The sequence below is a fragment of the Hyperolius riggenbachi genome, chromosome 1 (assembly GCF_040937935.1).
Source record: "Hyperolius riggenbachi isolate aHypRig1 chromosome 1, aHypRig1.pri, whole genome shotgun sequence".
NCBI lineage: Eukaryota > Metazoa > Chordata > Amphibia > Anura > Hyperoliidae > Hyperolius > Hyperolius riggenbachi.
The window spans coordinates 366,609,026-366,622,314 of record NC_090646.1 but is presented as its reverse complement, the minus strand read 5'-3'; the positions used below and the strand labels follow the sequence as shown (position 1 = coordinate 366,622,314).

Genomic DNA, 13,289 nt, shown 5'->3' with positions numbered 1-13,289 from the left:
TAGGGAGGATGGAGAGCATGTACACAGCTTATTCTGGTGTGTACACAGGTTATTCTGGTGTGTTTGGTATGGTGCACATACATTTGTTTTGTTAGCAATTAGTTTGTGCAATTAGTTTGATGCACTATCTGTCCCAAAAGAGTTTAGGATATGTGCTTCTAATCTTTAGGTTTGATGCACTGAATGCTTGCATGCTTGCACTATGCATGTTATAGGGCCAGAGAAGGACACATAGGAATTCCGGGGAACCTCTGTGTGGCGTATGTGACTATGTAAGAGAATGTATTTGTATTTAACATAGACACTGGCTTTTAACTGTAGCTGCAGGGATAGCAGTGGTTCCTGGATGATTGATTTGAATGAAAACATTTGCACATGAGTGTGCAAAGGGATAAATGATTTTGCAGCCTAGACATCACAGTTTGGCCCTTGTCAAATCTATTCATATATTTTATGCTTGCCCATTTCTCCTGGTTACAACACATCACCTTCAAGAACTGACTGTTGCCTAATATAGTGCCCAGTGGCGGCTCCAGTTTCAGATTTTTTGGGGGGACTCAATGACTGGCAGGCGGGGCTCACGCCAGCAGAATGTGGGCGTGGTAATGGGTGGGGCCAAATATACATGACCTTAGCAGTGGTGTAAAAGGTCTGCCAGGAAAGTTTGAGCTCTGCCATAGTGTCCCCAACCCCCCGCCCCCCCCCCCCCAATTTTTTTTTTTTTTTTATATTTTTTTTTAATGTATTCTGACAGCATTTCACCAACAATACACATAATCTGGCAGAGGTTCCTCCAAAATACAGATAATATGGCAGTAGTTTTCCAAAAAAAGACATAATCTGGCAGCTGTTCCCCAAAATACACTTAATCTGGCAGCATCGGTTCCCCAAAAATACAGTTAATCTGGCAGCAGTTCCCCAAAATAGGTGCCCCCAGTATAGGTAACCAGGTCTATAGATGTCCCTAATGGAAGTAACCAGGCCTATAGGTGTCCCCAGAATATGTAGCCAGGTGTATAGGTGTCTCCAGTATAGGTAAGCCAGGTGTATAGATGTCCTCAGAATAGGTAACCAGGTGTATTAATATCCCCAGAATAGGTAACCAGGTGTATTAATGTCCCCAGTATGCATGGCCAGGTGTATAGTTGTCCTCAGAATAAGTAGCCAGGTGTATAGATGTCCCCAGTATAGGTAAGCCAGGTGTATAAATGTCCCCAATATAGATAGCTAGGTGTATAGATGTCCCCAGTAAAGGTAGCCAGGACTTTGGGTTTCCCCAAGCAGGAGGGGTGGCAGCGCAGTGAATCGGGAGCAGCATGCACAGTGGCGGGAAAGGGGGGACGTCTCCCTCCCTTCCCTCACCTTGGGGCTCCCCCTTCCTCACTCCCCTCTCCAGATTTGAGCACCTCACTATGGGCGGCGGCAGAACACTTCCTATTCCTGGCGCAAAAGAGATCTGTGCGCCACTGCTCTGGTCTAGTGACTTCACCAGAGCAGCGGCGCACAGGTCTCCTTCACGTCGGGTATAGGAAGTGTTCTGCCGCCGCCCGCTGCCAGTCGCTCAAATCTGGAGGGAAGAGTAAGGAAGAGGGAGCCCCAAGGTTAGGGAAGGGGGGGGGGGGAAATGGCCCCCCTTCCCTGCTGCTGTACCCTCTGCTCCCCCCTCACTGCGCTGAGTCGGTGGGGGGGCTTATGGGAAGGCTAGCTACTTGTGAGCTGGGGCTTGAGCCACGGCAAGCCCCAGTGTAGCCCCGCCACTGATAGTGCCATTGTAACATGAGAATCAATGTTATTCGCTATACTTGTCAGTAGTAGTTCTAATGCTATGACTGATACTGACATACACTAACAGTGTATAATCATGATGACTAAGTGGATGGTACTTTTTCCTTGCTAGGATCCTGAGTTTGATTCTTAACAAAGTAACTGCTGTGCCAGTATGGGGTTTGTGCCTGTCTCCTCTGAATGCCCCAGCTTCTAACCACATCCCAAAGAGATGACCCTGGCCTAGACTGTGGTTGGGACTTTTAGCCTGTGAAACTTGAGGCATTTCAAGTACAGAATTAGTGCAACTTTCTCTGTAAAGTTCTACAGAAACATTTCAGCATTCAGTAAATTTATATATGAAAAAAAAATATTCATTACTGTTGACTTGCATCATACTTTAACAAAGCCTCCAAGATGATTTTGTTGTTAAAATACAAACACTATACATGTAAATTAAAGCCTTGGTTGGTTGCTACTACTGTATCTAGGTAAATACATCCTCGCAAGTGCTAATTTGGGCTCATTAAAATTGTTTTGCTTGAAATACAAAGGCATTATAAACATGTGTATGTGTATCTGTCTTAGGTTAACAGACTGAGAAGCTTAAGAGGAAACAGGAATGAGCATATTATTGAGACAAATAGTTATAAAATGCCTCTGCTAAATCATTTGTTACAATCAAGAGAAAAGACAGATTTGGGACAGGTAAGTAGCCTGGAGTTGTCATCATTTATCATCATAGTAGAATGCATGCCTTCCAACATTTTTAAAACAGAAACAGTTACACTTTATTCTAATCCAATGTTTCATCACAAGCTTCACCCAAGCCATGCCGAGTATCTCTGCTCCTAAAGCTACCCTGAGGCTAGGGTCACACTTGCTAAAAATTGTGGACGTTTTCCACAACGTGAAAATGCTTCCCATTGCACAATCGCAGTGCATCAGGAGCAATGTGTGGTTTTCCCGAAGTGGGGAGAAAAAAGCCGATACTGCTTCTTTTTATCACACAACACATGCTATTCACTATTGCTGACAGTCCACTGTTCTCAACTGGCTGCCAGCCAAATTTGCAGGAAAACGCTGTCGTTTTTTTCCACGGCCTCAAGTGTGACCCTACCCTAAGAATCAGACACATTAGAATTCTACACAGACTAAGCTCCTATTAAGGGTGCTCATTCGGATTTTGCAGAATTTACATTTTGAAATTTTGGACTCCGATCGGAACGCGGAAAACAGAAATCAGATTTTGGGGGAAATACTGCATTACCACTTTTCGGTAATTTCAGACCAATCACAGACAGGACTCAGAAGTATTGGACCAATCAGAGAATGCACAGTCAACTTAGAAGTATTTGGCTAGTCAGAGAATGCAAAAAATAACAAACAAAAAAAGGCTACTCGGAAATTGGAATTCGGAAATCAATCAGAAATCCCAATTGGCATTGGTGGAATCAGATTTTCTGTGGAATTGGAAATCTGCATTTCCGACCACCCCTAGTGCCTATTACTATTCTATACAAATTGGGATTGCTGCCATTTACAGAGACCATGTCCCACTGTGTAAGGCCTGCTGTAGAAAACATTGCCCCTGTAACATGCCACTTGTAGATGGTAGTTTCCTCTGTATAGTATTCCCTGCAGATATTGGTGGAGCCATTCCTGACCTATTTGGTACCCCAGATAATGTACCTGAGTCACCTCCTCTATCCCCCACCACCCAGAGACATGCACAATATGCTATAAATACAGGCAAATCACTTATTTTACTATATATAATTAATTTTCTATAGGATAAAATAATGGTAGTACAACTCGGGAACCTTTCCCTTAACAAGCTCTATCCAATGAAAGACAAGCAGTAGGTAGTGAGTGACAAGTAGCGAGATATGGGCAAGTAGCAGATGGTAGGTAATAGTGGATGCTATGCAGCAATGGATGCCAAGTTGTAATGGGAAATAAGCAGCAGTAGGTGCCAAACAGCAGTGTTTGCCAGGCTGCATTAGTTGCTAAGCTGCAATGGGTGCTAAGCAGCACTAGGTGCCAAGTTACTAGGGGCCCAATGCATCCTATGCTGGTAAAGCTGCTGTGCGTAAGTAGTGCACAACAATTTTACTGGCACTATGGTAAAATTACGAGAACACCACCCATTTACCCATTAGCGCTATGCATATTACCAGGTTAGCGCTCATGTTGCTATGGTAACAACACACACGTTAACCTGGTAATGCATGTAGGGCTAATGGGTTAGTGGTGTTCTTACCACTTTAAAACTGGTAAAATTGCCATGTGCTACCTGTGCACACTAACTTTTCTCGAGTATGGTGCATCAGGCCCAATGGGTGCTAAGTTACAGTGAGTGCTAAGTTACTGTAGGTGTTAAATTGCAGTGGGTGCTAAGTTGGTGTGGATGATAAGCTGATAAGTTGCTGACCACTTTATTAGTTAAGTTGCTGTGGGAGCAAAGTTGATTTGCATGCTAAGAGGTAGAAGGTGCCAGGCTCCAGTAGGTGCCAAGCTGCAGTGCATGCCAAGTTGCAGTTAGTGCAAAAATACTGTGGTTACAAGCCCTTTAATTCCCTAGTGGTTCTAGTGGGCTGTATTGGCAATCCTAACTGCTTGGTGGTAGTGGCAGATGCAGAGGAGAGCAGCAGAGGACAGGATCTCTACCTGTTACTCACCTTTCACCCATAAACATGCAAAGCCTACAATGGAGCATGACCCCCCCCCCCCCTCATCCTTTAGAGCAGTGTTCCCCAACCCTGTCCTCAAGGCCCACCAACAGTGCAGGTTTTGTAGAAATCCAGAGGTAGTTAATTAGCTCTACTGAGACACTAATTACCTCACCTGTGAATGTTTGTGGTTTCCTGCAAAACATGCACGGTTGGTGGGCCTTGAGGACAGGGTTGGGGAACTCTGCTTTAGAGTGTGGTATGGAGAGTGCAAGGAAAAGCGCTGTTACCTACTCAGTGACTTCGATACACCCTTTGAGATCTCACAGAATACAGCACAGGTACCATTCAAATAAGCAACTACATTTCTCCTGGTATTTTCCATTACAGTGGGGGAGATACTCAAAAGCAGGCTCTATGTACAGGATGGAGCCTGTGGATTGCTGGTCCACAGAGCCATATGGTCAGCTTGGTGGCAGTAAGATACTAACCAGTTAGTGCTACACCAGCTAATTATGTATTGTTGGAACATGAGTCAGTAATAACAGCAGCACAGATGGCTCTATACTGTATGTAGCCTTTGATCTGATGCATACTGGGGATCAATTACTAACAGTGGAGTTCACTACTGCTGAATTCAGTTCACTGCGCTCATCAATCCTAAAGACTGTGAATCATACCCACTAATGAAGGCCTACTGACTTTAATCTGTGACTCATTGTGAGATGTTTGTATCATATTGTATATAATACATCTCTGTGAAAATTAATCTCTTTATAGATTAATGAAGGTGCTAGAACTGACGTTGCAAGTGATAATGACACACAGCTGCGTTATCTTGCCGAAGCTCACAGCAAGCAAATCAATGAAATCTTAACTCAGAATAAACTTTTAGAGAAACAAAGAGACGGTATGCTATTATTACTTGTCATTTTTCCTCTTCACAATTGTTTGTTTTTAGCTTTTTGTTTTCAATTATTTATTTAGTATTTTTAGAATTTATATTAATTTCAGTGTTTGATGTAAGTCACTGGTTATCAACAATGGAGGGTGGTTAATTAAAGGAGAAATAGACACCAGGAGCATTCTGCACATGCGCAGTATGAGATTTTTTTTTTACTTTTGGTTTTCTTTAAAATGTTGAACTGTGAACTCCACCCAAAGCCTTGTTAAAGGAACACTATCAAACCAAGTGTTTTAAAATAACAATGTACAAATAACGTCTAAGTAGCTGTGTAAACATTTTCCTACTTTTCATGTTAAGTATCAGAGGCAAAAGCTTTAATTCATTGTGTGTAGATTTTAGCTATGTTTGGAATGTCTCATTTGCAGAGGTATGAATCTCTGCAGTCTGACATGCTAAGAACAGTGTAATATTTAAGTAGAGTTATATGAAAAGCCTGTCAGGTGTCAGGTTTCATACAAAATATTACAAATGTTTATGTTGCACATAAGATACATTTCCTCTGCTTTCTGCAGAGAGCTCAGTCAGAGACAGGCAGGGCTTTCTCTCACACACACAGAGTTAACAGATGCACTGTGAGGGAATTCCCCCCTCCCCTCATGGCTCACTCTGCTGTCAGATTAGAGCAGACTGACATCAGAAAAGTGTGAAAGGAATTAGATAACAGTAAGCAAAGATATAAGCATTAAAATGTATACACCAGTACTTAGCAGAACTTCCCAAACATTTCCTATTTCAATTTAAAAAAAATGTTAATCCATGGTGTTCCTTTAATTTTGGATGAAGTGGTGAATGGTTAGAGGCTCTACCATAGTGTTATTGATGTCTGAGTGGCCGGAAAGTGTAATGGTGCTCTTTCTCTGACACAGGAGACCTGGGTTAAAATCTTGGCTTTTCCTGTTCAGTAAGCCAGCATCTATTCAGTAAAGAATTCTCGTGCTAGACTCCCTAACACTGCTACTGCCTACTGAGTGCGCCCTAGTGGCTGCAGCTCAAGTGCTTTGCATCCACTAGAAGAAAAGCGCAATATAAATGTTATTTGCTTTGCCATGCCTGCAGTACTACTGGGAAGAATTTATCTCACTTACTGTATTAGTAACTTTCAAGGTCCCAATCTGCACAAGGCAGGAAATAAAAAGCCAATTTAGTACAAACTTCATAAAGATTCTAACTCTTTCCCAGCCTACATGAAAAATGTTATTTTGTGTTACTGTCTGTCCCTGGGGTCTTACTTCCCTCTATAGGATCACATTACATTAGGAGTGGCAGAACCCTGCCCCTTCCACAGACCCCACACCATGCTACACAACATCATGTGCTGCATCCATTTAACTCCAGCAACAACCACTCCCACACCTACAGACGTAAATGGGAAGACTGGGGAGTGGCTAATGTAGCCAGAAAGTAGGGTCACAGTACTGAAACCCCGCCAATTCCAGGTAGTCAATCAGCCAGCACCCTGCTCTTTTTTCTTGAGTGCCTAATGCAGCAATGCCCCCTCCTGAAAGGACTATATGGTAGGGTTAGGAAGTGGCACTGGATTCCATGTTATCTCCTAAAAGGCACTTCAAGAGGCCATTCTGTTGTGATGATGGGCTGGCCACTTACCTTTGTAAGACCCTGAGGACAAAGCCAAAAGATGCATATTTATGTTTTTAGAAGGAAATTTTATTTCTATAGGAGGGAGACCCTGTTGTGGCTAGATTTTGAAATTCTTGGCCATTTGCTTTAAATGAAACCTGAAGTGAGAGGGATATGGAGGCTGACATTTTATTTTTAATTTTAAAGAGAGTCTGAAGCCATTTTCAAAATTAGTTTTTACCTCTTACTTAGCTTAAACCTCTTACGTAGCTCTGCCTCTACTTGTGTCAATCCCCGCTGATCGCCGCCTCTCCCCGCCCCTCTCAGTCTTCTTTCACTGAGATTCCCTTTGATTAAAAAAAACACAAAACTGCTCCACTGAAGCCTCACTGCCTGCTTAGTAAATCATTTCAACCTACAGATATAGACAATCTTCAGGACACGTACATCTCAATTATACATATTTTGTGTGTTCAGCCACAAAAGATACTTCATTATCCCTGGAGCTATAATTGCAGAGCTCTAGCTATAAGCCAGGAATGTCCAGCATTGGGAGGCTGTGCCAAATTGATTGACTTCAGTAATTCCTTCACAAGTTATGATAAAAAAAATACACTGATTAAGGAAAGCTCAACTTAGGGTATCATTCATAAACAGGCTGTCGGTAGTGCGGGAAAACACCGTTCTTCTCCGCAACCGGTAATTAAGACTTCTGGGTGGCCATTCATAAAGAAGTCTGCCTGTTGCGGAAGAAGTGCGGAGGTTTTCTGGAGGAAGCTGGCGGCAGCGTGGCGGAAGACATGCGGAAACTTAAAAGCTGCCCGATTCCCTCCGTGCGCTGCTCTGTCTGATGCTGCTTGGGAGGTCCCTCCCATTCATTTATATGTATTCCGCCCGCCTATCGCTACTGTCGAGCAAGCGGTATTTTCCTTCCGGATACCGCTTGCTCTAATCTTTATGAATGGATGTGTTTGTTACTTTTTCTAGATTAATCTAGAAAAACTCCACACAAGGCGGAAATGTATCGCTCTGTCACCTTTTCATGCGGAAAGAGCCTTTATGAATGGGGCTTATGCTGAGTGGTCGGGAAAGTCACCGGTGTTAAGCATTTCCGCATGCGGAAATGCTTTATGAATGATACCGTTAGTCTCTCAAAAATATTCTGTCATCCATGACCATATGTCTATGATTACTATACTTTTAAAACAATGCTTTCCTTTCCTATACATTTTGAAATATTGCTGTCAGTAAACTGCTTTAATTTTTTTATACATTTTATTTAACCTTGATTAATAGGAATGGGAACATCACTCTCTCATATTCATGCATACATATTTGATCTTACTGAAATAATTATACTTTTGGCTTTCCAAACCTCTGCAGAATGTATTATTATTATTATCTGCTGCATGGAAAGCAGCTACCATAGCATTACTAGCACCACTTCCACCACTACCACTAGCATTAGCAGTGTCATTACATCTGAAAACTCACCGCATTAAGTCACAGATCCCAGGCAGCAACTGAATGGAAAGAGAAATAATAATCCTTAATATTCCAACCGAGTATACAGTTAGCAACATGTATAAATGTTGCATAAAAAGAAAACATTTCACATCATCATTAAGGCTAGACCATTACAGATGTGTTGTTTGCTAAAGTGAGAGTGAGCATTTTAAAGGTCAAAGCTGCTCATTCAGACTCATTGGGCCCTCTGGGTCTGGCATTATCTGCTATATAAGATGTTCTTTCTGTGTAATTTTACTTGCATCTGTCAGGTTATCCTCCTCTCTCCTTGCACCGCTTGATACATGGCTGCAGAACACCAGTAACTGTTCAGTGGCATTAGCATGAAACTCCAACCCCCCTAACCTTAGCTATAATATTATGCCTAAGCCCAACACAAATCTTAGCTCACCAGCTGAGGATAATTGCAGTAACCTGTTGGCATCATTCCGGTAATACCGGTAGGTGTGGAAATGGAATTAGGATGTGAGAGGTCATACACAAGGCTCGTGAAAATATCAGTTGCAATAGTAACAAAGCCAGTGAACAAATTTCAGGGGAAGGTTATGCGCACTATAGGAAAAGTTGAGCTATTGAAGACCACCTGTCAACTTAAAGTGAAAACTGCCATTTTTGTTTTCTGTTAAACAATACCAGTTGCCTGGCACTCCAGCTGATCTATTTGGCTGCAGTAGTGTCTGAATCACACCAGAAACAAGCATGCATCTAATCTTTTTAGATCTGGAAATATTGTCAGAAACACCGGATCTGTTGCATGCTTGTTCAGGGTCTATGGCTTAAAGTATTAGTGGCAGAGGATCAGCAGGATAGCCAGGCAACTGGTAATAAGGAAATAAATATGGTAGCCTCTATATAACTCTCATCTTGGGTTCACTTTAAAGAATACCACCAAGAATTTTGATTGGTTTGTGCATTAATTACTATTACGGTTCTTTTACGCAGTGTCCACTGTATTTCGTCACAATGGAAATTCTGGGATAGCATCTCCCTCTTTGCTGGCAAGCTATTAAGAGAACATTTTGCTCTAACAGTTGACGAAGCCATCTTTAGTTATGCCGGCAAGTGGGATAGCACAGGATGCTCCTTGATTAAAGAGTTGGGTACTATCGTAGCCGAAAGTATTATCATTAATCACTGGAAGAGCCCCGATCCCCCAGATCTAAAAGAATGGATCTCCACAACAGGAACAAAGTGACTGTATGGATATGAGGTAGTATGGTTGGAGGATGAATGGTTGTAAGGATAACAAGTTTGAAGGTGGCCACACACCATACAATTTTTTAAATATCTGTTCAATTAAGGCTGGTTTCACACCAGGACGTTCCGTTTTAGGGGACGTTATGGTCGCATAACGTGCCCCTAACGCAACGCCTGGTGCTCTCTGCTGTGGACGTCAGAGTGAGCCGCGTTGTGCAGCTCACTCTGGCGTCCGTGATGCGTACTCTAGTACGCATGCGGCATCACGTGGTCCCGCCCGGCCAATCGCCGCACAGATTTGCCGCTCCAGGGAGTAAACACTGCACGTCACTGAGTGCAGTGAATATTAATTAGCCATGTGCCTGGCCGCTCTCCGCTCCTCCCCAGCGTTACTGAGCATGTGCAAGCAGTCTAACGCGGCTCTGCCGCTTATAAAGTACTGCATGCAGTACGTTGTCTTATGGCGCAGCGTTACTAAGTAACGCAACGTGGGCACTGTGAACAGCCCATTGATTTTTCATTGCTGTGCGGTGGGGTGCGTTAGAGGCTGCTCTGACGTGCGCCTGTAACGTCCCACTGTGAAACCAGCCTTAAGAATTGCGATCAATTTTTCTGACTGATTGTAACATTTCAAAACTATTACCAATGTACCACACACATATGTTACATTTTTCCCTAATTATGATAAAAATGATTGGAAACTCTGACAAAATTGCTAGAGTGTGTATATTAATAAATTGACAATCTAACACACACCATACAATCTTTAGAAAGATTGAAGAAAAATATCTGGCATTCCGGATCGATAAAAATCGAAGAAAACGGGAAATCCGATCGGATTTTTCAGTCGAATGAAAAAAAAAAGCTTTAGATTTTTTCGGGAGATTCGATCGTTTTTTATCGAATTGCCGTAAAATCGGATAATTTTATTGTATCGTGTGTGGCCACCTTAAGGATGGGGTTGGATCAGCCTTGCTTAAAACATAGACTACACTACTCTGGAAAATTTGACATTGGTCCGCTCTAGAATGTAAGATATGTATAGGTGGTTGTATGAAGAGAATCGTTGTATTTGGACCCCAGGATTGGTAGAGGTAATGAGATATCATTGTAAATCGCATAGAGAAATTGCGCCCTGGGTGACATGGGTAGTATGGAGTCGGGGAAGGGGGAAGCTATCGGCCCTCCGCCTCTCCCCCCCACTCCGCTCCTCCAACCTGTTTTGTTTCCTCTCAGTTCCTTTTTGTTTTTCTTTGCTTCTTTTTTGGCTTTAACCTTTAAACGGGAAATTTAATAAAAACAATTCTCAATTAATCTACTTATTTTTCAAACTATGATGATCACACAATTCAACTCAGGAATGCGGCAAGGGAGAAATACTGCTGCTGCACCACTAGTTGAATACTCACCAATAGGACTGTGTGCTGAGTTTGAAAAAAAATTATAATAGTATTTATATACAGCGCTGATATCTTCTGCAGCACTGTACAGAGTATATTGTCTTGTCACTAACTGTCCCTCAGAGGGGCTCACAATCTAGTCCCTACCATAGTCCTATGTCTATGTATGTTTCCTGTAGTGTATGTATCATAGTCTAGAGCCAATTTATGTGAAAGCCAGTTAACTTATCTGTATGTTTTTTGAATGTGGGAGGAAACCGGAGTGCCCAGAGGAAACCCACACAGACACAGAGAGAACATACAAACTCCGTGCAGTTAGTACTCTGGTTGAGATTCAAACCAGGGACCCAACGCTGCAAGGCGAAAGTGCTAACCACTATGAATTGTATGTGTAGTACACCTAAAAAAATACAATATTAGTAGCAAAGAAAAGAGTTTCATATTCTTTTCCTGTACAAGAAGAGTTCAAAAACATCAGTTGTTATTTATCCAATCAATCAGCCAAGAAACAGTGAGAGATGGCTTGAGATAAGGTTTTACTGCAAGAAAGTTAAAAGGGTCATTATGTATTCTTTGTTTTATAGCTTAAAAGACAGGGGACTTGATTCACAAAGCCGTGATAACCCGCGCGTAACATTTTTCATGTGCAAACGCGAATTTGCACACGAAATTGCGGCCATTTTCACATGAAAATTAGCGGTTTCAAACGTTACGCGCGATATAACGCTAGCGCGACCATGATAAGAGTTATCACAGCTTTGTGAATCAAGCTCAGAGTGTGGTTTCTAAACTGCAAATGTGACAGAATGATATATAAAAAAGCTATATAACTGAAAATTTAAAAAAAAAATGTTAGACTCTTTTCTTTGCTACTAATGTCTTATTGTTATCCGTACTACCAATACAATTCATTATATCATTTTTTTCCCACTTCAGGTTTGCTTCAAATGCAAGGTAATAATATTAACAGATAAATTAGAAAAACTTATAAAACTAAGGGAATACTTTTGTTTAAAATATTCTGGCTTCTGATGATAAATGCAGGGAATCCCCTTCATTAAGAAATGAATAGTCATGACATTTCCTGTACTCCTAGAACAAGTATTGAATGGTCATTTCAATGGCATTTAGTTTGTAAAGCTCAACAGGGGGCATATATACCAATTAATGGCCATTGATACAATGTGTTATGTATATCAGGTCAAGACTAAATTTGTCTAAAACTTCTAAGATAGACTAAAACTACTTGTAGTATTGATGTTTAAAATGTTTTACCTGATCCAATTGAATTACAGATATCATGCAGAGGCTTAATGACATCACTGCTCAGAGTCGGAATACAGGATACTTAGAAAAAATGATACGACATTTGAATGCTCAGGAGCAAAAGAATGAACAACTCCTGGCTTCTATGAAGCAACAAATAGATGTTCTGCGAGCTGAATCCGAGTAAGATCATCACAGTGCTTTATTACCAATTGACCTATTGTCTTTGTACATGATAACTGCTGAGAAGACAAGCACAGAGGCAGCAAGCCAATAAATGTAATGATGATATTTTCCTCATGAAAACAATACATGTACCCAAACCACGGGACCCAAAGTCAGTGTTAGCTCCTCAATCACCAACACTGAATCCAAACGTACACCCATGGAGGTCAATGTTCATGGCACGTGGGTTTTATGGTCAAATGAACCCTTAAATAATACTGGTAGGACAGAGTATGTTACAATGCGTAATGTTTCCAATCATCCTTCAAAAATAATGGGAGAGGAAAAGAAAATCAGAAAAAGCATGGGGCTTTCGATCAACATAATAGATAATAAAGCAGATAACAATTATTTCCACCTAAACTGTAAACATACCTAACCTCAACTGAGAGTGAACAAAAAAACACATAATAATATTATTATTCTTTTTTTTATTTATATAGTGCCAACATCTTCCATAGCGCTGTACATAGTACAAAAACATACAATAATGGGAAGCATAGATAAATGAGATGTCCAACACATGTACAATCAGGACATCTAGTGACACAAGTACAAATACATGCAATTGATGTGTAGTTTGAAAACATCACCAATAATTAGTACATGTTCATTCGGTAAAGTGCAACAGAAACAGGAAACACAAGGGGGAGGTCCCTGCCATTGTGAACTTACAATCTAGAAGGTAGTGGG

At 41.5% G+C, this 13,289-nt stretch overlaps 1 protein-coding gene across 2 annotated transcripts in view; it reads left to right on the top strand.

The window, feature by feature from the left end:
• Positions 1-13,289, top strand: part of LOC137551191 (coiled-coil domain-containing protein 17-like) — a 66,656-nt gene that overhangs the window by 19,465 nt on the left and 33,902 nt on the right. For both annotated transcript variants that reach the window (XM_068271327.1, XM_068271326.1), the window contains exons 2-4: positions 2,353-2,472; positions 5,217-5,346; positions 12,401-12,554. In XM_068271327.1, the coding sequence (XP_068127428.1) occupies positions 2,353-2,472; positions 5,217-5,346; positions 12,401-12,554 (404 nt within the window). The remainder of the gene's footprint in view (positions 1-2,352; positions 2,473-5,216; positions 5,347-12,400; positions 12,555-13,289) is intronic.